The sequence below is a fragment of the Centroberyx gerrardi genome, chromosome 18 (genome assembly GCF_048128805.1).
Source record: "Centroberyx gerrardi isolate f3 chromosome 18, fCenGer3.hap1.cur.20231027, whole genome shotgun sequence".
Taxonomy (NCBI): domain Eukaryota; kingdom Metazoa; phylum Chordata; class Actinopteri; order Beryciformes; family Berycidae; genus Centroberyx; species Centroberyx gerrardi.
In genome coordinates, this window is record NC_136014.1 from 18820984 (window position 1) to 18846020 (window position 25037).

The window sequence follows — 25037 nt, forward strand, 5'->3', positions numbered from 1 at the left end:
TATTATGTCTTATTAATGAAGGCATGTTACTAATGACACATTAGTTTTCTCAATATGTACTCTTTAGACTCTTAATTAGACATGACGTCTAAAAGGTTTTTGTCAAAGTGATAACGATGTTTGTGTGCTAATGTGGAATCTGCATTAGCTGTAGTGCTGTAAGCCGATGTAAGAGAAAAAAAATGCTCCGGCCTAAATATTTTCCTTTATACATTCTGTTTTAGCTAAGCTAGTTTTGAATACCTGGTGAAAAACCTTGGAAAGACTACTGTTGATTAGTAGTCTGGGGGGCCACTTTAGGGCCCAAGGAACTGTAAGTTGGAGTAACTGAGAGTATGCATGCTAAAATATGCTAAATATGCTAATGTTAAAATATGCCATTGCTTACCCTCACTTTCATCTAATTAGTCTCCGAACAAAATCGCTGGAAATGCAATTATTTTGGGCCTCCTTACATCCTCACTTGAGTGGAAAAGCCCTGTCACTTAGAAGAGCCCTTCTGCTCTGCATTGAAATTATTCAAATAAAAACACTTGACCCTGAGTGTTTGGCTTAGCCACCAGGATTCTCCATTTGTTCAACTGTTGCCATCCAGCCATACAGTTTCCACTCTCCCGCAATGTCTTTCAGATGAGTATCCAAAATTATGCCACACTCGGTAGTTTTACCATCATTTTTGCAGTGAATGTATGAATTATGCAGTGGACTTCCTCTCTGTGTGGAAATATAGGCAATGTAGTCTGTGCTCAGCAGGTTGTTAGGGAAATGTGCTACATTTCTGCTATCACGGGTTCTCTCTCTCAAGTCTGTACTTGTGTAGATAATCACCCTCGCGTGATTGTATGTGAAAAAGCATCATGTGTTTGTGTATATGAGTGTGTGCGTGTGTGTGTGTACGTGTGTTTGTGCAGTGTGTGAGCATTAAGATGTGCATCTCTGCCTCTATCCGCCTGTGTGTGTGTGTGTGTGTGTGTGTGTGTGTGTGTGTGCGCGCGCGTATCAGTCTGTGTGCATGCGGTCGCCTGTGTGTGTTACATACTGAACATTGTCTTCTTGATACACTAAGCAAATCTCCTCAATGTGATAATTGGCTCCCCGGGGTGCTTGTATCTTTGCCGCTCATCATCGTCATCCCCTCCAGAAAAAAAGAGTGTGTGTTAGATGAGATAGGCAAAGTTTGCTCATTTGCCGGGGAAACTGATCCCAAGTCTGCCTGAACTCTTTTTGGCAAGGAGAAAACTTTGAGGCGATGACACAGCGGGGCCAGATCCGGTGCAACCTGGCCGGAGGCTGCTGTCTGCTGTCTCCATGGCATGGGGGCCTTGGTTTCAGCCAGACACGACGCCATGGGAGAATCAGGCAGGTGAAACATAATGCGAAGAAAAGCTTAAATTGTCGAGAAGCCATCGAGATAATTGAGAAGCAGAAATGTTATCGTATTGTTACTCTGCGAGGAACAAAACCCTCAATGAAATCATAGAGTGTGACATTGGTGTTAAACTGTTTGTTAGTTAAAAGATGATATTCTGGTAATACCGATGGGTTGTGGGCTATGGATGGCATGGATTGTTTATCTGCTATGGAAGTGAAGCAATTGTCGCGAGGCTCACGCCGCCTCGGTTGGGTAGATACGTTTCATATCGCACACAAGCCCTCAGTTGGTGGTTGGCATTGCGGACACCTGAGGTGGGTAATATGCAGACCTGTTTGTGTGCCTGAGGGCAAATAGAGACACTCATCTGGTCGATAGCTTCTCTCTCTCTCTTTCTCTCTCTCGTCCATATGTTCTTGCGGTCTCCAGGGTATTATGGACCACAGAGCAGATTGTTGGCCGCTTCATAGGGGAAACAGCGAGACAGCTGGGCACCCATCACAAGGCCAAGCAGATGTTCAGGTGACTGGGAGAGGAAGAGAGAGAGAGGAAGAGGAGAGAGAAAGGCAGGGAGAGAGATGTGTAAGAAAGGGAAGCAGAGAGAAGATATAAACAAAAGAAGAAATGAATTAATATAACGATGATGCAAGAACTGAGGGACTTCATTAGCAGTCCCCCATTAGCCTCCAAGGTAGGCCAAATGCTTTCCAGTATCCTCAGGCCGCAGTAGCCTCCTCTGTCTCCCATATTGATTTACCCAGTCTATCTGCTGTAGGTCTAATGCCTTTGATCTCTTGATTATGTTTGCTTAACTGTGTATGAGATGGCTAAGCTGCTCAAGGATTTTGACGCTTTAATTCTGATACACCTCAGGGAGCGTTCAAAAGTTGGAATTGAATCCAACCCTGCAACCATTCGAGAAACTTTTTTTTTTTCCTGTTCCACGTGATGATAAAAAAAAAAAAGAAATAGACAAACAACTTCTACAGCTACTGAGGCTCAGGGCCAAGTTTGATCCAATCAGAGGCCCTAATCCGACACAGATCTACAGTACATAGTGGCTGGTGTAATGAGAGAAATTTTTGTTATGGAGAATTTCTCTCCTCCCATTGGTCTTGAGGCGGCTGCCCTTTTTTTCCGCACTGCATTTGTCAAATTAAACCCGACGAAGGTTCTTCGATTTTTTTTCTCCCCCCTCCCTCTCTCCTTTCTTGTGCCAGCCTTTGTTCTTTGGTTGCAGTCCTCATGTATAATACATGAGGATTGGGAGACTTATCCGTTTCTGGCCATGCTGGCTGTTATTCCCTGGAAAGGGGCTATATTTAAGAGCTGGATAGGTCATAGATGGCGCCAGGGGAGCGGCTGACTTCTACCCAAAGGTGGAGGTGGCTGAATACCATTAAAACCCCAAAATAGAATTCGGCACCATTACATTGTACCGTTGGCAAAGTAGCTGAGGGGGATTTGGATTTACCCTTTAATGGAAATAGTTTGAATCTGGTTTGTCAGAAATATGTCTTGTCGGCGATGACCCTGTGCTCCCCAGTGTCTAGTTAGACTATGGTTCTACAGCATAGACGTTATGAATATTTTACCCTCTCTAATTCCTATCCTTTTTACTCCCTCTGTTTCTACAGCTGGCACCACCTACATCTTCGGTAAAGGAGGGGGTCTGATCACATACACGTGGCCCAATAACGAGAGGCCGAGCACGCGGACGGACCGGCTGGCAGTGGGCTTCAGCACCACCATCAAGGACGGCATCCTGGTCCGCATCGACAGCGCCCCGCGTCTGGGAGACTACATCATGCTCCACATTGTGAGTACTACTGCCTGTTGGCCATGCAACCACACACTACACACATCTGATTCAAAACCTAACATTCAGCATCACAGGACCATATTCAGTCTGCAGAAGTCCCACTTTGTAAGGACTTTGTTTTGGGGTAAACTCATGGATCAAGCTAACAGTTGTGCTTTCTAGTCTTAGCCAGGCTGCCAATATACACTGAATAATAATAAATCAATTTAAGCTCATTTCTCGCAGTCCGTAAACATTGCTATGTTTGTACTGTTACCACCACAAGCATACGCGGTCAAGATGACGACCGCAAACAAGCCTCTGAATCATCCTTCAAGGTTTAGTTATTGCAGTCTTCGGGCTAAATTCAAACCATCATGCCGAAACTGAATTATACAAACAGTACAGATCCATAAAAGAGAAAAAAAAAAGATAACTTACTCCCCTACTCTAAGTCTCTGCTCACCGCCCTCTTTTAGAATAACCCTGCTTCTTCACTGAATTTGAACTGACTCCCAGCATGAATAATGAATATGTCTCTCCATACATATGCAGCGTGTTTCAACACGCTGGAAAAACATGATAGAAGCAGGTTCTGTGAGTTGGAATTCTTGGCCGGTCAACTGTACATCAATACAGCTTCTTAATAATATCGCTTTACGACCTTGTGGTTGTTGGCTTATTTACATCAGCGTAAAGTATTTACATAATCATCAACAATGGCGAGATACAGAACATCAAATCCCAGCTCTTGGAGGTGCACTGAGGTGAGAGGTACGGTATGTAAAGGCAGTGTGGCGATTGCGGTGGGGGGGGGGCGTTGCTGCTGAAAAGGATGTGATGATGAGGAGTAGGATGAAGATGAGGAGGAGCTACAGTTGCTGAAGCAGATTGAAAGTCTTTTTCTTCTTAAAGAGCTCCCCTCATCTCCTGAGTGCTGGCCATGTGGCGCTGAAAACCAGCCATCTGCTCTGCCAAGATGAGGGCTAACAGCAAGCAGTTTTTTGATGCTTTTTACAGTATGAAGAGGAGTGAGTGTATATGTACAGTATGTGTGTGTGTGAGGTGTTTTGTTTGTGTGTTGGTATGCATGTGCGTGTAGGTGAGAAAGTATGTGGAATCACTGGAGAGAGACAGACAGAGAGAGAGAGAGAGGGTGGAAAACGCCTCCCTCCATGTCTTTAACTGGCTGTGTAATTGCAGGAACCTCAATAGGAAGGAAAAGGAATGCATTTTTAATTCTGTTTTTTACATATCCCAGCATAGCAAGCCAAGCTGGGTATCTCTTGTAATTTGGCTGCGAGTCATTGGGCGGCGAATGTCTTCATTCCCCCAGTCTCATGGTGCTAATGAATTTATTATTAGAAAAGGCAACTGGAGCTTCCACCAATTCATTCAGAGAAACAGCGTGATCCGAACATAGTGTAGGTTTTCCACAGTGTGGGTAACATTGCACTACTAATATTTCTAAAGATTTATTGACAGCCAAGGGTGTACAAACATAGGGGTTTCATTTATTAATAACACTCAGTGATTGCACCCTTAAAAGATAATGAAATAACTAGGCAAAAACCTTTATAAAACATACATCATGGCACTTCAGATTGCTGCTCCTTTTTTCTACAATTACACTGTAATTAGACAGTAACAAATTGCAACTAGCTGGACTTTTCCCACCAGTAAACAGTAAATTATTCACTAGACCTTAAGTGAATATTCAGTTGTGAGATTTGGTGGATTTCGTTGCAAAATAAAGCAATGTTTAATCTCAGTTGCAGTGTTTGTAGCATCTGGATAATAGCTCATCATTTGCCCCACATTATACTGTCTTACTGACCAATTGTATTGTAGTTGTGGGAATTTGGCATCTTTAAAAGGGCCACCACCATGTCCGTATTGTCTAATTTGCAGTTAGAATATCAAAGATGGCATGTTATTAGCTTTGCTCTCTGTATAAATTTTGTGTGTGACAGACATGCTTTTTCAAATGAACACAAAGCTTCCCGACTGTCTGCACGCCTCTGAAAAGTCATTAGACAACTCCTAATGACAAACGTCAGGTCTTCGCCGTCAGCGTCTTGTGTTTAGCAATGAATCTGGAAGAAAAGGTTAAAGGAATTACGGCTGCCGATTCTGAATATATGACTAGCCAAAGGTCTTATCAGGCCCAGGGCCATTACCTTGGCCTTTGCCATTAGCAGGTGGCTATTTTAGAATCAGCACACTAAAGACTACACGGCCACACTAAAGATCTTTAATAGCTGAATATATGAGACTGCCGAGTCAACAAAAAGGGACTTGACACGGCCATCGTTTGATTTCTGCAGTCCTACACTCTGATTCTTGTTTCACATCTTATGGCATGCAAGGCAAATGCTGTAGGAGGGCTTTTATTTGCGTCTCTGCTAGCTTTTCCTAATGAGAGTCTCCTTTTAATAAAACTCCACCAGAGAGCATGGAATGACTTTTAATGACCATGACTTTGACTTAAGTGTCTTGTGCTTGCAGTTTACACGGGAAACATGGGTGTTCATGGCATTTTTTTTAAACATGCAAAGCCCAGGGCACAGAGAAAAACAGACAGAGACATAATCACTGACTCCCCTCTTTACTCTTCCTCTCTCTCTCTCTCTCTCTCTCTCTCTCATTCTCTCTCTCATTCTCTTTCTCTCTTCTCAGTGATTAGCTCACGGCTTGTTTGGCAGTCATGAATTAAAATGATGATTGTAGTGTTTACATTTTAACTGCCTAGAACAAAATCATGCTTGTTTTGAAACGTGAAGGGCAATTTGGGTAATCTGCAGAGATGAGCACAGCATTTTCCCATCCTTCATCCTGGTATTTCAATGACTAGTTGATTTGGCGTCTCAGTTCTGAGTAGTAATACAAAGCATAGAACAGACAAGGATCCTAGTCAGGTGACTTGTAGTCAAGTAGCAGACCCTTCATTCTGTTTCAGGCTGCATATACTAAAGCATGATCTGAATCTAATGTAAAGCTAAAGGCTGTGAGGAAAATCATCAATATCAAAGACGATTGAATCACGGGTGAAATAAGAGAGAGCTGACTTTTAGTGTGAGGTGACTTGAAACGGGCTTTAGGCAGTACTGCAGTGATTAGTAGCACAACGTGTGTATGTGAGGTGTGTGCACATCCTTGTGTGTGTGTGTGTGTGCGTGCGTGTGTGTGTGTGTGTGCTTAAATCCATGACAGAAAAACTCTAAGCCTTGGGCTAGATGTGCTGGTCGTGACTCACACAGTCTCTCGCCAGGGACTGCACATGACTGCAGGTGAAGATTACCCAAAATGCAGCACACAAACACACGCACATATATATATACACACACACACACACACACACACACACAGAAATCCTTCAGAACCTCATCTCCACCTTATCCCTGAGATGGAAAAACTTTTTTGTTGAAAAAAGAAGAGGATTTTCCACAAACAAGACAGTTAAAGGTGCCAAGGTAAAGAATCTGTAACGTCACTGTATAGAAGGCACTGAAGAAACCATGCTGCAAAGATTACAGCTAACTATCCCAGTAAAGAGAATCGAGCTTGTGACCAGTAGATCACCAGTTTGAAACACCAGTGATTGGGAAAACCTGTAGCCTATATTGTTAAATGTTGCATTTGAGTCTTAAATATGTTGTCAGAGGTCTTAAAAACGTAGCTCTTTGCATTACTTTTCAACTAAGAAATTTCCCTGGTTGCACAGATGTATACTTTACTGCTTTTCTGTTTGTTTGTTTGTTCGTTCGTTCGTGTTTTAATCTTCAGGCTTATTTGGGGATGATATTGGTCTAAATGTGATTTGTTATTTGTCGTAAAAAAATTAAATTTAACTTACAGAAAACTTTTGTTTTCCCTCAGAAATAAAAAAGGGATCGTAATTGTCTCAGATTTTGCCCAAAATATCATAAGAATATTGAACCGTGAGCCCAGTATCGTGTGTTCAATCGTATGATAGATAGATAGATAGATAGATAGATAGATAGATAGATAGATAGATCGATAGAGATACAAATAATAAAATCTATTGTTCTGAGTATTTTTAATTGACTTGTTTAACTAGACTAATACATTTTTGAATTCTAGCAAACCACAACTACATTCTGTCCTTTATCCTTGAAAAATCCCTAGCTGCAGGAATGTCAGTCAGCCATGCTGCTCTGGGCGGATTTTGCACACGCACACACACACACCCCCACACACCATATTCTTCTTCTGTTCCCACTAGCACACATATAGCATATGTATGAACACACTTCCTCTTCCAACCCCGGGGGATTTTTCGAATCTTCGATGTGTCTCTCAAATACATACATTAACAGCCAATCAGGCCGGGCTTTTTCTAATGGAACCATGGCACACGGAATCCCATTACCCACTTGAGTTTCCCCCTCATGCTAATTCAGAGGGAGAAAAGGTGCGGCGGCTAGATAATTGAAAACCCTAGTGCCGACAAGTGGGCGCACTCAGACATAAGATGTAGAATGAGATGAGTGGCCCTGTATGGTAAATATTATATTGCATTCCAGACCATACCGCACCCATCTATCCATCATGCTTACATACATTACATGGATACATACATCCGTGCATGCATATATTCATATTGTATGTACATACAGGGATGCAGATGCATTATTCATCCGTTCATTCATGTGTTTGTTTATTCATCCATCCATTCATTCATTTGTTCATTCATTCCTGTCTTTCCCCATCCATCCATCAGCTCTTTTTCTGCCTGTCTGTGTTTATGTCTAACAGTGGCTGTTTCCCCACCTCCCTCTCCCTCCCTCCCTCTCTCCCTCTCTCTCTCCCTCTTTCCCTGACAGACCTAATATAAGATGTTTGATGTGTACCTGTGTGCATCAGCGCGTATATGGCCGGGAATGTATTGCTTCTATCAAGTTACCCTACCTCGGCAGGGAAAGATAGATATTATCGCGGTTATGGCTCATGGCCTCTGATAACATTACAGCTTCTTATTTGACTTTGTATTTCCTTACCTCCCACATTTGATTCCCCCTACGGAAATAAAGAGCTCGGAAAATATACCTCGCAGCTGTTTCACAACTAGTTGCATGCAGTACACACAGTCAGCATTATTGTAACTTTGTTGATAAATAACTATTTCTTTAAACAGCGAAGTGAACTCATTCTCTACATTTTCTACATTTCACACCAGACTATATTATTTCGCTTCATGATTATTATTTAAACTAATAAAATAAAAAATATAATAATAGAGCATTATTGGCACCAGTGCAGGTTATTACTTTTGAGGTCGATATCTAATGCCAGTTTATTAACACTACCTACCCTGGAGTGTGATACTCTTGACATATGGCTTTTCAGACTGGTCTTAATATAACCGGCATACTAGCCGCCAGATGGTGAGTGGACACGGATGTGTGAAATAAATCTTTATATACTTGGCACATATAACAAGATAAATGGGGGCTCACTATATAATCATAAAGGATCATTCATGTTTGTTTGTTTTTAAATTGAATATTCACATTGCACTTTGACCTGAGAGCAGTTTAAGAACCAGGTAAGACTGGAATGGGTGATTTGATTTCCTGGTAGGCACAACAGAAATATCAGCAAGTCTCCTCTTATGAATGGATGCCGTAGAAGACATAATGTTGTATGATTCATAATTCTTATGAAGCACACTCCTATGATTATTAATTGGGATGGTTATGCCACAACTTGGAAACATTTCAAGCTAGCCTCCATGACTCCCATTCATTTAGGATTAATGGTGACTACATGTTTGAGTTGTGCTTACGAGAGCAGCAAGCCACGCAGTTCAGTTTCACCTCGTTCTTAAATGCGGAATTTGACTGTAATTTGACTTTGAGGTTGTTATTCTGCAAAACTAGAACTTCCCCAGTAACCTACTTCTCTGCTGCTGCTTTAACAGTACGGATGGATTACACAAGGCAGTCGTACATAAGAGTCCATAACATTTTCTTACAACCATCTCAGCCGGTGCATTTTGATGATGTGATAGCATTTTCCTAAAGCTGGAGAAGCCATGCTTGAAGTTAAAAAATAAATAAAAAGGAGAAATGGTCTTGTGAATTTTTAGGAAAGTGTCTATTCTCGCAGAATAGAACGACCTAGAAAGTCTGTTTTGACCGAATGTCTCTTTCTGGCCAAAGAACTATTGAACTAAGAAATATTGCACAGAAAAAAAAATCAAGAATGATCCTTTAATTATTAACTCCAGTGGTAATAAAGTATTTGGCAGTGAATTGACATAGAGAATAATCAGTGAAGCGGGTCAAGAGTTTGGTGCTTGGGGTCATTAATAATTGATTACTGTTGGCAGGCACCTTCGCTCTGACTGAAGATTTATGCCACGCAGATAGGCATGCACAAAGAGATACACACACACACACACACACACACACACACACACATTTTTGAAAGCCTTTCTGCTTCTCTTGTGTTCTCTCAAAGGCCCATGCCGGCATACACACAAACACAGCTCTCTCCCTTATTCTCTCCCTCTGCAACTATCACATACATACATAAACACACACACACACACACACACTTTCACACGCACACTTTCACACACTCTTTCAACAAATGCTCACACCACAGTATACTGGCACTGACACTCCAAACATGATATGAGGGCTCTTAAGGGACATCTGTCTGTCAGTCATCCATGTCAACCCGAGGCAGTTCGGGGGAACGGTACATCTAGCAGCCCCCTACCCCCTACCACCCTCCAACACACACACACACACACACACACACACACACACCCCCACACACACACACACACACACACAAACACTCATTTCAGGAGCGCAGCTGCGAGTAATAACCGATCAAGTTGGACAAACAGTGCAACATTATTACAATATACCCGTGTGGTCCGTGGCCCCGGCCCCGGCCCCCGGCCTCTGGCGATGTATATTTCATGGATTAAGATGAAAAATTCAATGAGAAACAACAAACAGGGTGCCTCTCCCTCTCCTTGCTCTTTGACAGCCGCCCCTCTGGGGGATGCTTGTGTTTTCACAGCTTCGTGGTGGGACATGAATCCCATTCTCGAAGTGATGAAGGGACAGACAGAAGGAAAAAGACGAAAGAGAGAGAGAGAGAGAGAGAGAATCATATATATCCAAAAGTAGAACAAATACAAGAGGCTGAATGAGAAAGAGGGGGAAGAATGAGAAGAGGTGGGAGGAGAGGAGTTAGGGAGAGAGATGGGGGTATTTTAGAATTCAGAGCAGGATCAGAGACAAACTTGGCTCAGATATGTCTCAGCACACAAGCGCAATGGCTGTGAATTCCAAATTATGTGTTGCCTCTCTCTCTCTCTGTGTGACGCTGCCCCCCCCCCACCCTTTTCTCTTATCTCTCTCTCTCTTTCTTATCTCTTTCTCTTTTTCTTTTCCTGCTACAGTGGCACAGCACTATTGTTTTTCATACTATAGGCCAGATTGGGGCGCCGGTAGCTGGGTAGGTCTGTTGATCCGACGGTTTGAATTCTGCTACGGTTTGGAAAAAGGCTTCCGATGCTGAAGCTCCCGGTCGAGGCCGAGGTTGTACTCGCTGTGGACAGAATCCGGTCGTTGCAGTTTTCAGCGGCAGCCATTTTATCTCCGAAACCCCGCTCCATTGCCGTCGCTAGATAACGTATTTTCCTATAGGCAGCAGAATTTCTTTACAATATTTGCCCTAACCAGGCGTAACTCTCTCTATAAGTGGCTGCGGTTGTTTTGACAGGGACAGATGCTCTCGGAGATCAAAACACCTCGCTTCAGTCGGAGAGTGGCGTCATTTTCTTACTTCTTCTATTTGCCACGGCTCCCAGACGGCTATGGTGCGCGTGTGTTTGAGTGACGAGCGGGACAGCTTGTGACGAGCACCTAATGAAAGATCAGAGGGATTTGGGATCGATCGAGGCGTATCGCAGACACGAGGCTAGGCGCCATCTCAGCTCCAAAGACACTCCTAAATCCCCCCGCAAGGCTCTGTGTTACCCTGTTGCAGCCACTCTGCTCCTCTTCCCTCCCTCACCTGAGACGCCACAGGACAAAAAGACAGCGAGGGGGAGAGAGAGAGAAACCAAATAAAAGAAAGAGAATCACATTTTAGCAAATTGACTCCCTTTTGGATTATCGACAAGAAGGGGGGAATGATGAATCGCGGGCCTGCTCAAGTGATAAACGTCAACATTAGAAAATAAATCTAGCGGAAAGAAGAAAAAAAAATCTTCTGCTTTCAATATCAGCGACGGTGTGGCAGATTGGCTCACACTCACACACACCAACACACACACACACACATGTACACACTGCAAATGTATTCATGGAGGATTAAGCACCTGCTGGTAAAAAAGCAGCAAGAAGTTTCTTTCTCTCTCTGATAAAAAAAAGAGAAAAGGGGGGATCAAAATGGAGTGCAAAGCTCCTTCACAGATGGAGCGAAAATGTGAAACTGAGTACCTGTGCATTTTACTGAGCTCAAGTTTGTATTTATTTAATCTTCCCTTTATTGACTCTCACCATGACAAAGCTCCATTGGCATGGAAACAAAAAAGAATATATCACTTTTATACGAAGCTGGGATCATCAGAAAACCAATCTATGGGGATGAAAAATATTTCCTGGTGGATGGCTGCGTAGAATTATTATAAGCTTTGAATCACTGAAGGTTATGGACTGTATCTTGGAGGTTTATCGATCCTCAAACATTCTGGGCAGGCAGTGGGGCGGACGGCCAAGGACGTGACAGCCAAGTCTTCCATCTCCACATCTCTTGTTCTACTCCACCACTGCCCTCCGCCATTTCCTCTCTCTCTCTCTCCATTGTGGAAAAAGAAATTTTCTATTTTTAGCGTGAGCTCCGGTTGTCCAAAGCGCTCCTTCTTCTCCAATACACACACACACACACACACACACACACACACACACATCGTATTTCCTGTCAGGTCGAAACTGTCTCTGCAGAGGCCATAGCCCCCTATAGAATCCAGTCTGATTGGGCGCCACAGTCAACCAATAAGGTTATGACCTCCTAATCCTGAAGACAGACTTCACGTAACTCAGAGAAGCCCGGAGTTGTGTGTGTGCATGTGTGTGTGTGTGTGTGTGTGTGTGTGTGTGTTGGAGATCAGAAGTTAAGTTTAAGGAAAGGCAAAATCCACATATATCATCAGTCTGTGATGTTCACTGCATTCCAGGCATTATTTTGTGACGATGTGTTGTAATTTACCTTTTTGTTGTACGCACTTATCCTCAGCTTGCCTCGTCTACTTCTACTTCAGTTAGTGATTTCATACATTTCCCATAATCCCTTTCGACACCTCCCAGAGACATGCCTGAGCTTGTTCCACTCAGCTGTGGGTTATACATGTGGGTGGAGAGAGCGATAGCGTTAGTGATAGTAATAGTAAGAGCGAGAGAGGGTGAGTTTTTCTGGTTGTCATGTGGCTGCATTGCATTCTGGTCTATTGAAGCCACTGTCAGTAGAGAAATTGGTCTCTCTGCCTCTCCTACGATGGATTTCTCCCTGCATGGCTGTTGAACGTCGGTACAAAATGGTGCGTCTAGAAAGGAGCTCTCGTTCCTGACATTTACCATTGATGTTTTAGATTGTTGAAAATTGTTCTGCTGTTAAAATGTATTGTAGCTGCGCTGGAAATATCTCCGCATGACGCCACATCGCCTACATTTGGCCAGTTAACCAAGAATGGGAAAAATACACCACCAAACAACAAATTTGTACCAGAAAGAGTGGGTTTTTCCTTTTAGGTTATGCCGATGCATGCCAATATAGTGGTAAAAGGTAAGGTTAGGGTCAGGGATCATGGAACAAAATCAATAGAAGATGCAGTACGGATGCAGTATGGTCGTGTGTGTGTGTGTGTGTGTGTGTGTGTGTGTGTGCATGCACGTGTCCAGAGAGAGTGCTGTTAAATCAGTCCTTGCCTGATGACCCTCTTCAGTCATGCCCTCCGCAGGATCGACGCCCGCAGCCATGACAGGGTGAGTCAGCACAAAGGTGACAGATGCTTGACATGGAGGGGAAACACAACTCTCCTGACCCCCTAACTTCTCCTCCCCTCTCTCCTCTGGACTTCACAAGACCCCTTTGATTAAGTTGGTTTGAAAGATGAAGAGGAGCACATGGTTAATTCATCTTCCCCACATTATGTTTTAATCATTCATGTCTTGCTGGAACATGCCGGAATGGCCGAGGAAGAGAAAGGAGATGAAGGAGGACTTTCGACTGGCTTGACTTTCTTCATGGCTTGACTACTTCTTTCCAACTCTGATCTTTACCAAAGGATATGAAAATACATCAAAATGTCATGAATGTTTTAAACATTTATTTTAAAGGTTGGCATTTTCACCCGAATTGTGATATAAAATACAGTGTTATTGGACTGTGTTTTTTTTTCCTTTCATTATACATTTCTTTCTCCCTGATGACAGCATTCATGCTCATAGAGTATTTGATAAATGGTCATTCTTGGCATATACAAAATGCAGCTGCATTTATGTTTTGGGAAGATAACATATGGTTATTTTCTGATGTGCCCAGCAGTTGAATGGCCCTGACCTGCGTATGTGTTGGCCATTTTCCAGCAGGCTTCTGCCTGGACAGCAATTAAAGTCATTTGGAGCGGACAGGGACCTCATGACTCATTACATATGCTTTTGCATGGAAAAGCCTCCAAGGGGCATTCTCCTCCAGTGTGCCAATGCTGCCACTTGGGGGATGGTACAAACTGGATAACACTCTAATTATAAGACTCACTATGAAAAATGTCTTCTGCAATGCTGGAAGGAATAAGATTAAACCAAGATTTTACCTTATTTTACATGAGCTTCTTCTGTCCACAGACACTATAGTTAGTTTGTAAATAGTAGCATAATGTGCAATTACTGTATAACTGTACACAGTATTGTTTTTCAGTCGTATTTTTTTTGACAAGTTTTAAATATCCTAGCCATTGTAGGGGAAAGCTAGTGGCAATAAGCTCAAGAAAGTCAGGTTACACTGTGAATGCCCTGCAGAAATCGTGTGGCCTGCAAAGGCAACTGTTCAGAAACTGAGGAGAAAAAAGATTGATTTTGACATTGACAGCCATGTGTTTTTGACATTATATAAAGCATTATCTGGCATTATTTTGCTAGGTTGTCAACAACCGTGGGAAAAAAAAAGATTGAAATACACCATGTGCATTTTTATGCTATAACCTGTGTCAACACTCTTGCTGACTGGACAAGGTGGCCCATCTGTGCCTCACGTGGCTGATCCTGGTGGACCTCCCCTCTCGACTACTGTAACCTGTTCACAGTCCTGCCTCAGTGGAGCGCATACTGACAAATAGACAGAGGGAGGGAGAGGGAGGAGGGAGCGGTAGAGAGGAAGAGATAGAGAGAGGACAGAGAGAGAGAGAGAGAGGGGGGGGGGGAATGTTGATAGGGAGAGAGCAACAGACAATGGGGGGAAAGAGAGAGGAAAGGATAAAGGGAGGATATGGCGAGAGAGGAAAAACAGAGATAAAGAGAGGTAGAGAGAGAGAGAGAGAGTCAGCACAGTGTGTCTAATCTCCCTTCAGGGGCGGTGGTGGAAGGATGCCTTCTATGACAGATAAACTCATCCGACAGCGGGCTCTAAATGACAGTCACCCACTGCGCCCAACTGGGCCCCGAGTCTCCACAGCATCTGGCAAAGGGAAGGAGGCAGCACCAAGTTTTTGTATAGCTTTGGTAGAAGAAGATGGTGGTGTTGACAGTGGGGTGGGGTGGTGTTGACAGTGGGGTGGGGTTGGGGGGGGGGGCGAAGAGAAAGAGAGAATAGAGTAATGTTTGCTCCACTGTGGCGAACGCAGATGGGGAAGGAAGCAGCAGGAGGTGTTGTTTCCATTCTCTGTGCTCACGATGCAGCTCTTCTTTCCCTGTCTCTCTCGCCCTCTTTCTCTCTCTGTTGAAGATTGTTTAGGTCTTTAGAGAGGGCAAGACTAGCCATCTGAACTATTCACTGCCTCATTGTCTTTGTTTTGTGGCCTTTGATTGAGATTATGCACACAGGAGTCCATGCATGAACAAGCCTCTGTCTCCCCAATTCCTTTGGAGTACGCCTACCTCACACTACATTAGCGAAGGGGAAATTGCCTTTGAAAGCCTCTGCAGCTATGCATGTTTTTTTGTCAAGGTTGCGCTGCCCGTACCGCTCTTTCTCTCTTTCTCTCTCCTACTTATTCTTTGAAAAAAAAAGCAAACTTTGGTAAATTGTGAAGACGTGTCTGTGGAGAGGCCTCGAGAAAATTGACTTTGTATTTGAAATGAAACCTATTCCGGATGGGGATAGCCCCTTGCTTTGAAACGGCGCCCACACCCAAACTCTCGCTTGAGTTTACCAAAGAAATTAGGTCCTCTCACACACATCTTGAAATTGACATTTCAGAGTGTGTGTGTTTGCCGCCACCCCTTCCAAAGATGGTCTTTAGTATTGAGTGGATGTTTCCGGAGTGTGCAAGGGGACAAGGTGTCAGAGGCCGAGTAGGCGGGCTTGCGTGTGTGTGTGTGTGTGTGTGTGTGTGTGTGTGTGTGCTTTCCTGTATCTGTGTGACACAGTGAGCGGTCTTTTATCTGCAGTATTGTTTGGGAGCAGCCAGACAGACCAACCTGGGACAGACCTTGAGAGTCACTGTGACATTTGAAAACAACCTCCCACTGTCTCCCAAGATAGACAATATATCTGTCACTTTCTCTCACTCACTGTGTCTTGACCTCTATACTCCCATGTATCTCTCTGCTATCTCCCCATAGATATAGATATAGATATAGATATAGATATATAGGTGCCTATGTATCTACCTACACTACCAGTCAAAAGTTTGGACACCCCACATCTTTCTTTATTTATACTATTTTCCACATTTTAGATTAATAGTTAAGACATCAAATCTATGAAAAAACGTGTTAAACAAATCAAAACTATCTTATATTTTAGATTCTTTAAAGTAGCCATGCTTTGCCTTGATGGATAGGCAAAGGCTTTGGAAAGGCATCAACACACATAGGCATCAACTTCACTATATTTGTCTAAGAAACAAATTTCAAGCATGTAAGCATAAGCCTTTACATCAAAATGGCTTTAAGATAATGAAAAAACATAGTGCATTTAATCAGGTGTGTCCAAACTTTTCACTGGTAGTGTATATCTGCTGCTTCTCTCTCTGACACACATTCATGCTGTTTCTCTATGACAAATTGGGTGGTAAAAATGCGTACAAACACCAGATTTGGCATCACATCACTCACCTCCACCACTTTGCATGCACACCATCTATCAGCAACCATCACGTTCAAACCCACGCAATTAGAATCCTAAAAAGCCACATAAAGGCGCCATGATAAACGAAATCTGGGTCTTTGATCATGCGCTCAGACGTGCTTTTAGCGTGCGACATGCATCGGCATGCATGCGCGGTTCCCAACATGCGAGGCATCGGCATAATCTTTAGAGCCCCTGATTAACATTAATGTGTTTCTCAGAATTACGTTGGCATCTCCTTGCATTCCAATAGCCTAGATTTCATGCCTCCTCTCTGCAGGCAGCCCTGTTAATTGTGAGAGAGGAGAGAAGCTATGAGCGCTATCTACCGAGCCTTTGATATGCACTTATCTTTTAGCAGTTTCGTATTATGGAAAAGAAAATTGCCTTTAAAAATGACTGGTGCCTTATTACTTTTGGGCCAATTAATTTGATGAAAAATAAAGCCTTGGAAATAGTGAGGAAAAAAAATAATTATGGAGAATAATTGACAAGGAAGGACAAGCATGCGGGGAGGATATAAGCAGATGTAAATGCAAATGTCTTTTTTTTTGTAAAGCTCATAAGCAGTAGGTCATAAATAACAGCTAGTGATTACTATCGTTTTCGCACAGGCCTCATAGCATTTACATATCCTGAAGTATAGGTCTCGCTCTGGAAAGGGGAGACGGTGTTTGAAGACAGCTTGCCCTGAAAGTGTCCAAAGCGTTCAAGAAGTAGGGCACTTGCTGATCCTGCCTCAACGTTCCTTCAAGTGGGAGAGACAGACCGACCTAGATTTTCTCCTATTTATTCAGCCATTTTAGGTGCTGGCTATTCAAGTCTCCATTTCAGTGCTCCCCTTCCTCTGTTTCCGTCTTCTCCACTGCTCGATACCGCTACTTTCACCCATTTGTTCCATTTGTTTGCTCTTTATTTCTTTCTTTCATTCTTTCTTTGTTTGTTTGTTTCTTTCTTTCGTTCTTTCTTTCTTTCTCCCCCTTCCCTTGCCCCTCCTCCCTCCCCCTCCTGCCCTATCTCCATATTATCGCTCCATCTGAAAACATACATGAAGGTGTCTCTGAAGAGCAATGACACATTTAGACAGCAAGGGAGATGCCCCATGCTGCCTAGCAGCAGGGGGTCTGATAGCTCGACTTATCTCAAAGAAAACCTAGCGTTACCCACTCCCAAATGTTCCCGTTGACAGAAAACGACCATCTTATCTCTTTTATACAATCCTCTATTCATCCCCCGCTGATGCATAGATGCACTATCTCTCCACACTGGAGAATAAAGCCCATCGATTGGTCTTGCTTTCAGACGTCTTTAATCAATCATCATCTAAGCTCATCATCTGTTTTATGGATGTGCCAGGGACTTTGGCGTGGTAATGGTTGATTTAACATGGCTCTGATGCACTGGATGTGGTCATGCATTGAAAATGAATAAAAGTGAGATGAGACTTGGACTGTTGACCAGTATCAAGCTGACATGACAGCCATGCATGCACAGAGACGGCATATGCTGCCCGGTGTGGCGTCTGAGCCATCGCCGCAGGAGAGTTGTTATGAGTCTGACATTTTGTCCATGCAGATACATTAAATGTGTTCATACATTAAATGGGTTCAGCCCTCGATTATAGTTCGGTGTACAGCAAGAGGGTTCCAGGTGAAGCTACCTGATTAGTTGATGAGCCAGCATCTTTAACTCCTTCAACTCTTACATTTCCCTTGAAGTATCCTTCAAGTTAGAATTTTTTTTTTTCCATACTATACGAGAATGTCACATACATATTTTGTATCTACTCATTCCAACGCTTCATTGAAGCTATAGCTGCTTATATTGAGTGAACTATTCAAACCCAAGACACCATTTTTTATTGCTGCGCCATCACATCAAAATGGAAAAATCTAGATGTCCCGTGCATCATTTTATACACATTTCCCTGTAGCTCAGCATGACATATTTAGTATCTTTGGAAACCTTGCAATAATATAAATAAACTTCTGTGGGTTTGAATAAAGCTTGGCCACACAACCTGCATTTGTAATAATGGACCCACCGGTGGGCTTTAGAAGAGGCTTTAGATGTGATTGTATTCAGCGGTTGGTTTGTATTGTATTGTATTATTAAGATAGTGACTGACAGTGATGTATCGTTTTTTACCAAATCCCACATGCCGCATACCCTTGCAAGCTATTCCTCCATTATAGCAAATGTTTAGAAAGTAGGAATTCAAGTCATTATCTTGCCCAAGCATAATCTCTCCAAGTTGAAGCAATGAGACTGCAAATATTTTAAATTCAAACAGGAGCAATTGATGTCCACTGTACTTAGTGGAGAGGGAGCGACCCACAAAAGTGATTTTATCAAAGTGAGCTGACTCTCCTCTTCACTGCAGTATCAACGATGGAGAAATGGAATGACAAAAAGAGTCTGGTTGGGACCAGGGTGCCTAATGCACTCTATTCTCAGTTAATCATTCTCCAGCTCTCTCTCCGTCTCATATCCTCTCTCTCATTCAACAGTTTTTGTTTTCTATTTTCCACCTTCATCCTTTTCTCTTGCCCTTCTCTCGATCTTTCTCTCTCTCTCTCTCTCTGTCTCTCCTTCCATCCCTGCTACCTTCATGCCTGACACCTCAGCAGGCAAGTTGGTGGGTATAGTCTTGATCCCGGGCAGGTTACCCTTGGCAACAGACCACCCGCCCCTCAGCTGCCAGCGTGTTTCGGGACTATCCAACTAGCTTTGGCACGAATGTTGGCAACCATCTGCCCCCCAGCAGAGAACAGAGGAGGCCTTTTTTTCTGCCTCATCATGTCCTGTGATTGGGGAATGAGGCTCGTTCCTCCCCTTCGCCCTCTGCATCGCGAGACCTGACGCTGCAGGCAAGGGATCAGAACGGCGTCTACTGTGTGTAGCTACTGTGGATGCCAGCAATTAGCATTAGCATTTTAACACCTGTTTCTGGGTACGTGGGTGTTAGCACCTCTAATTTTAATGCGGCATGCAGAGACAACATTGGACAAACAAGGACCATGACAAAGAAAACAACCATGTTTTTGTGTGTGTGTGTGTGTGTGTGTGTGTGCACGCGCGCATGTGCACGTTTGTGTGTTTACATTTGTCAGCCCGTCTGTCTGTGCCTGGAAGTGCGTGCCCAGAATACTATGTGTACATAAACAGATGGAGGGGAAGCTGCTTCTCTCTCTCTCTCTCTTTCTCTGTCTCTCTCTCTCTCTCTCTCCCTCTCTCTTTCTATGTCTCTCGGTCTGTCCCCCTCTCTCTCTCTCTCTCTCTCTCTTTCTGAGATTTGTGGTCCAAACTTTGCTCGATGTTCAAAGGCAAGAAGATCCAAGCGATTGTGGCTATCGGCGACAAGAGAGAGTCCCTCCGTCCATGTCATTATAATGGAAAGAGTCTCTCTAGCAAGGCTTCCACCCTCTGTGTGCATTATCTGGTTGGATTGCAGAACGTGGATCTCTTGCTCCAATAATTACATCCAATTTTTGATTGCGAGGATGTGCGACTCTCTGAAATAGCCACTGTTGAGTCACAAATTTGTCTTCCTCTTTTTTTTTATTTTTTTTTATGTCCCTTTCTCTCGATTTTATCATGCTTTAGATATCGCCCCAGACATAGTAGCAAGGGCTTGGGAAATACAGAGAGGGCAGCACTTCAAACAAGCTGAAATCTCATGTGTGTCTGTTCAAAGGATTTCACCCCGTCACTCTTTGTGAAGCAGCTGGAGCGATGCGTGCGCCAAAGTGACTGAAGGTATTCGCTATGGGAAAACACATTGAAAGGTCACAGAGAAAGCTTTTTGTTTTTTTCCGTAGTTTGGCTGGTGTCATTTCCCCTTTTCTTATTTCCATCTCTCTTTTCTAAATCGACTTCTTTCTTTGTTTAAAGTATAAAGACTCTAATCAGTTCTGTTTAATTAAGAAAGTGTAAAGCGAGGGATTTTGCTCGCTTAAGTTGTTTTGGTTTTTTAGTATACAAATTATACTTCTGGAGGTTGTTCTTTTTCATTTGAGGAAAAATAAGAGCGGAGAAAACGTGGGATGAATTGTGTCTCCGCTTGATTTATGGTGCGCAGTTTCATTCTGGGTCTACCAAATAGAAAGTGCTCGAATTCAGCAGCACATTAAATTAAATATCTGCCGAACAGATTCTAATTTGATCACCAAGCTGTTTCAATTTCATTAGCCTAGTCCCTAATGGACTTTCACAGCATATTATTCCATCTAGCACAAATCCTATTCATTGGCTCTTTTTTTTTTTTTTTTTAATGAGCCCCCTGACGCGCAGGGACCATGTGGCCCAACACAGCACAGTGTGAGGTCACACAAGACCTGCTCTTTCTTAAATGGACGATGGAATAGACCCTTGGTGACTTCAGTGAGCAAATGAAATAAAACTTTAGATTTATGGCTGGCGTCTCCCAAACAGCTGTTGCAAAACATCAGTCTAATTGTTGAGTATTAATATGAACATGCAGAATGTGTGTGTGTGTGTGTGTGTGTGTGTGTGTGTGTGTGTGTGTGTGTGCACGTGTGGGCCGCTGAGACCCGTTGCTTTTGCAAATGCCCTGATTACATGTTGCTGGTGGCCGACGCGCCCTGCATTATGATGGTGCAGATGAAGTACTGTAGCGGCAGGTCAGGCTATCAGACAGATGAAAATTCATGGCTGATGTTTTACCACGCTTCTGTGGTTTAGCAGGCTCGTAATTATGCAGCACGCATTATAATTACTTCTGCCGTGCGGTATTCAAACCGTAGACAACAGAGAGAGATGGAGCAACACTCAGCACCTTTTCAGAATATACTTAACAGGTTGGGAGAGCTTCTGGGTTAATGTATGGACCCGGTTTCTCTGAATGGTGTACTTTTTCTTTTTGACTGGAAAACTGTAATTACAGTTGTAACAGAGTAATATGTAGCCATTTATTTTATGAAAGTCCATAATTATATTAAAGGTGAGCAATCGATAGCTACTTCTTCAGTATTTCTTGTAGGCCATACTGCAAACCTTATGATCACATATCAACGAATGGCTTGAATTTAGGATTGGGTTGTTTGGACGCAGCAATATTGCATATTAGCAACTAAAAACTTTAATACTACTATTTTAATACTTTCCTGTAAACCAGAACATTTAAAAACAAGCTATACTTTTAGCAAGTATGCCAAGATTTACAGTACAAAATACCTTAAACAGTGTGCTTCAGTGCTCAGAATTAGGTACGGATGCTTCAACCATGGGTTCTTTTGGGAGACAGTGCCTTTACTCAGACAATATAGCCAAGACACATATATAAAGTGTGGTATATGATTAGGATCAGTGCAGTGTCAGTGTTCTCAGTTCCAAGAGGCGGAAAGTGATAGTATAGACCCGGGGAGGACTCTGCGGTAACACTGATAAATGTTTTCACCAGACCGTCCGCCATTAGTGTCAGGGCAAGTTACAGCCACAAGAGCGGACAAACAGGAAATAGAGAAAGAGTGGGCGTAAATAATTGATAAGGCTGACCCTGCGCGATTCATATTCTGCGGCAGAGGATCAAAGAGCGAGGCTCAGAGTTTGACATTGAGCCCGAGCGCAGGAGTCAAAGCCATTACCTTCCCCACAATGCCGCTGCTTGTGTTTATATTAAAAATGCAGTGGCTTCTTTCTTCTTTAGTCTGGGTGTGGAGGCTAACGCTGGCTGGCACTCCTGGGCATTAACCAACTGGCTAATGGACTCACCGGCATTACGCACGCAATTACCTACAGTAGCGCTAAGTAAAGCGAGGTGGAGGCCATTTTGTTCCTGTCCATTCAATGAAGCTGTTCCTGGCTCTCTCAGGTGTGAGAAATAGCCTGTGTTAGGCCTCTGGGTTCTTTTAGGTATGATCAATATTTCAGAAGCACCAGGCCTTTGTGCCTTGTATCCTCCCACATCGCCTCTCACCACAGCTCTGCAGCCGATTATGAATGTTTAAATGCATGTTTGAGTGAATTAATGATTCATGGAAATTCACAGTTTTCAGGGGAATGTTTATTTGAATAGTGCATTAAGGTACATCAAGACTGTCGCCAGACAATGCTGGGAACCCTGGGTCCCACTCCTTCTCCGCTTCTAATTTAGTAAAGTAAAACCATACCTACTCTGCTCTATTAAAACCCGCTGTACCTTTCCAAAATAAGTGCTTTGATCTGTCCCTTGTCTCCAAGTAGCACAGTTACTGTGTCACTGCTATGAGTAGCTGCATTAATAAGAGGCTGCATGTGTATAAAACTGTGCTTTATTTAAATACAAGTATGTATAATTTATTTCCCTTACAGTACATCTATATGCTGTACCTCTTTCAGAGAGAACCAGCCAAAACCAATAATTACCTATAATGCTGTACGTAGCTTAATTAAACACTTGGCCCTCACTCAAGCTGTAAGCTCAATAACCAGGTCATTATTTTCAGCTTGGAGTGGAGGTGTAAGTATACCAGGCTCTCTGGATGAATTTGCAAGACACCTAGGATGGCTAGAGATGTGTTCCAGTGATTCACAGCAACTTTGGTTGGACACGACGTGCGGTAAATTAGTTTTTTATGACTAAACAATTTCATTTATTGGGGAATTGGAGACTGCATGCATTACTGACATGCATTTAGATACATGTTCATTGCATATTTTGTAACTAGGGCCAATTTCAAGACGATAACAAAGCTTCCTACCCTCCAAATACGCCGAGCCTCTCTCCAGCCTGGGGCCCGCAGAATCATTAGCACATTGGGTACATCTAAAAACGACTCATAGGCCTGTAGACGAGCTGATCGCACACAAACCTCCCCTCATCAGCCTCTAACATCCTATCCTTTAGCAAATTTCAGACTTGAGACTGTGACGCACACAAGAGCCGACAGCTACAAATCACTTCGCAGTCCATGAGTTATATCTGTCAATTACTGACGATAAATGGCTCTGGCGCTATGAAGGCCAGGTGCATCAATCCACTGCGTCTCACGCTGTCCTAGCTTCTCCAGCCTATTGATTCTGCCTCCACTGCTTCCATGATCCAGTTTTGATGGCCCCTGACCGCAAAAGCTAACTTGAGCGCTGATGTCAGATGAAAGGGTGGATATGTAACCCAAACTCCTACCCAGGGACATGTTCACATTTTTGATATCAGATCTTCCTCCCTCCCAGCTGAGACTTAATATAGATCCACTGGACTCATCCCGCTACAACTACTCTGTGCCCGTACCAGATTTCAATCAAGGTTTGATTGCAATGCAATACCTTTTGTGGAGAAAAAAAAAACTCCCGCTTTAATAACATCCTCTGACCTTAAAGTGCTTTAAATGCACATCTCCTTACAGAGGCCACCTGGCTCAGTGCAAGCACATAAATTCATCCATTTTCTCTCTGTCTCGCTACCTCTTTTGTCAGCTTTTTTTTTTCCCTGGCAGAGCTAAATGCGCTAATTCTACCCATCTCACCTCCGTAAAATAGCTTTCAGATGTATGTATCTATCTGGGCCTGTGGCTTAGCAGAATGACCATTCAGCGAGATGGGGATGGGGTCTATTGTGAGCAGCCGATCCCCTGTACAGCAGCTGTCTGCTAAGGGCTGTGATGGCTGTCTGCAGGATCGCCCACCGCTGCTTTGAGTGATTCTCTCTCGTTCTCTCTGCCTGGGGCGCTCCATGTGTTGGAGGCATTGATCGGCCCTGAATTGGATTGCGGCGGGCCTGATTACTGGTGTCAGTGTGTGCCGGGTCACGTGGGACCACTGGAGCTCCTCGTGCCAAGCCCGGGCTAGCTAGCACCGGAGGGGGGTGCAGCGTAACTGCAATTACATTTATCAGTCTTAGTTACATAGATCGCGAACACGCACACACGCCCACACACAGTGTACACTTAAGAGACGCACAAACACACATCATCCTGCAGCAGGACCCTGCCAACATCATTTAATTCTGTACCTATGGCAATGAAAGAGTGAGTGCTCATGTTAGGCATCAAACAGTGTGTGGGGTGTGTGGAGGCGTGTTAGAACATAAAAGTCCTTTAATGCAACATACCAGTTAATTACCACTCTCTCCACTGTAATTTGATATTTAATATAGAGTGCTTGCTGTGAGAGTGAATGAGATTGAATGCTTGGACTTGTGTTTTTTGCCATATGCGGCTATTGAAACAAAGATTCTTCGGCACAAGGTGACACACTCTGTGACTTTGCGTGTGTGTGTGTGTGTGTGTGTTTCTGTATCTGCTTGTGTGTATGTTTGCGTGTGAGTGCGCGTGTTGTGTGTGTGTGTGTGCGTGTGGGGAAGTGATTCTCCCCGCATCATTTGTTTACCCCTGGAATAGCGGCCATCATCTTTTCCACTAAGAGAACAATAGCCATTTTTCCCCTTTGCTCAGGAGACAATGAAGTGCCTTCCCGCCTCGCGAGCGACAGGCCAATAAAAAACGTAATTGGATCTGTCAATCAAACGTTGCTGCAGCGCGGGGGTGGGCAGGCAGGTGGGTGGCGGCGGAGGCGGGAGGGTAGCTG

General features: G+C 43.5%; 1 protein-coding gene across 3 annotated transcripts in view; it reads left to right on the forward strand.

Annotated features, from left to right (window-relative positions):
- Positions 1–25037, forward strand: part of nrxn3b (neurexin 3b) — a 259015-nt gene that overhangs the window by 191043 nt on the left and 42935 nt on the right. For all 3 annotated transcript variants that reach the window (XM_071924920.2, XM_071924921.2, XM_071924923.2), the window contains one exon: positions 3010–3191. In XM_071924920.2, the coding sequence (XP_071781021.1) occupies positions 3010–3191 (182 nt within the window). The remainder of the gene's footprint in view (positions 1–3009; positions 3192–25037) is intronic.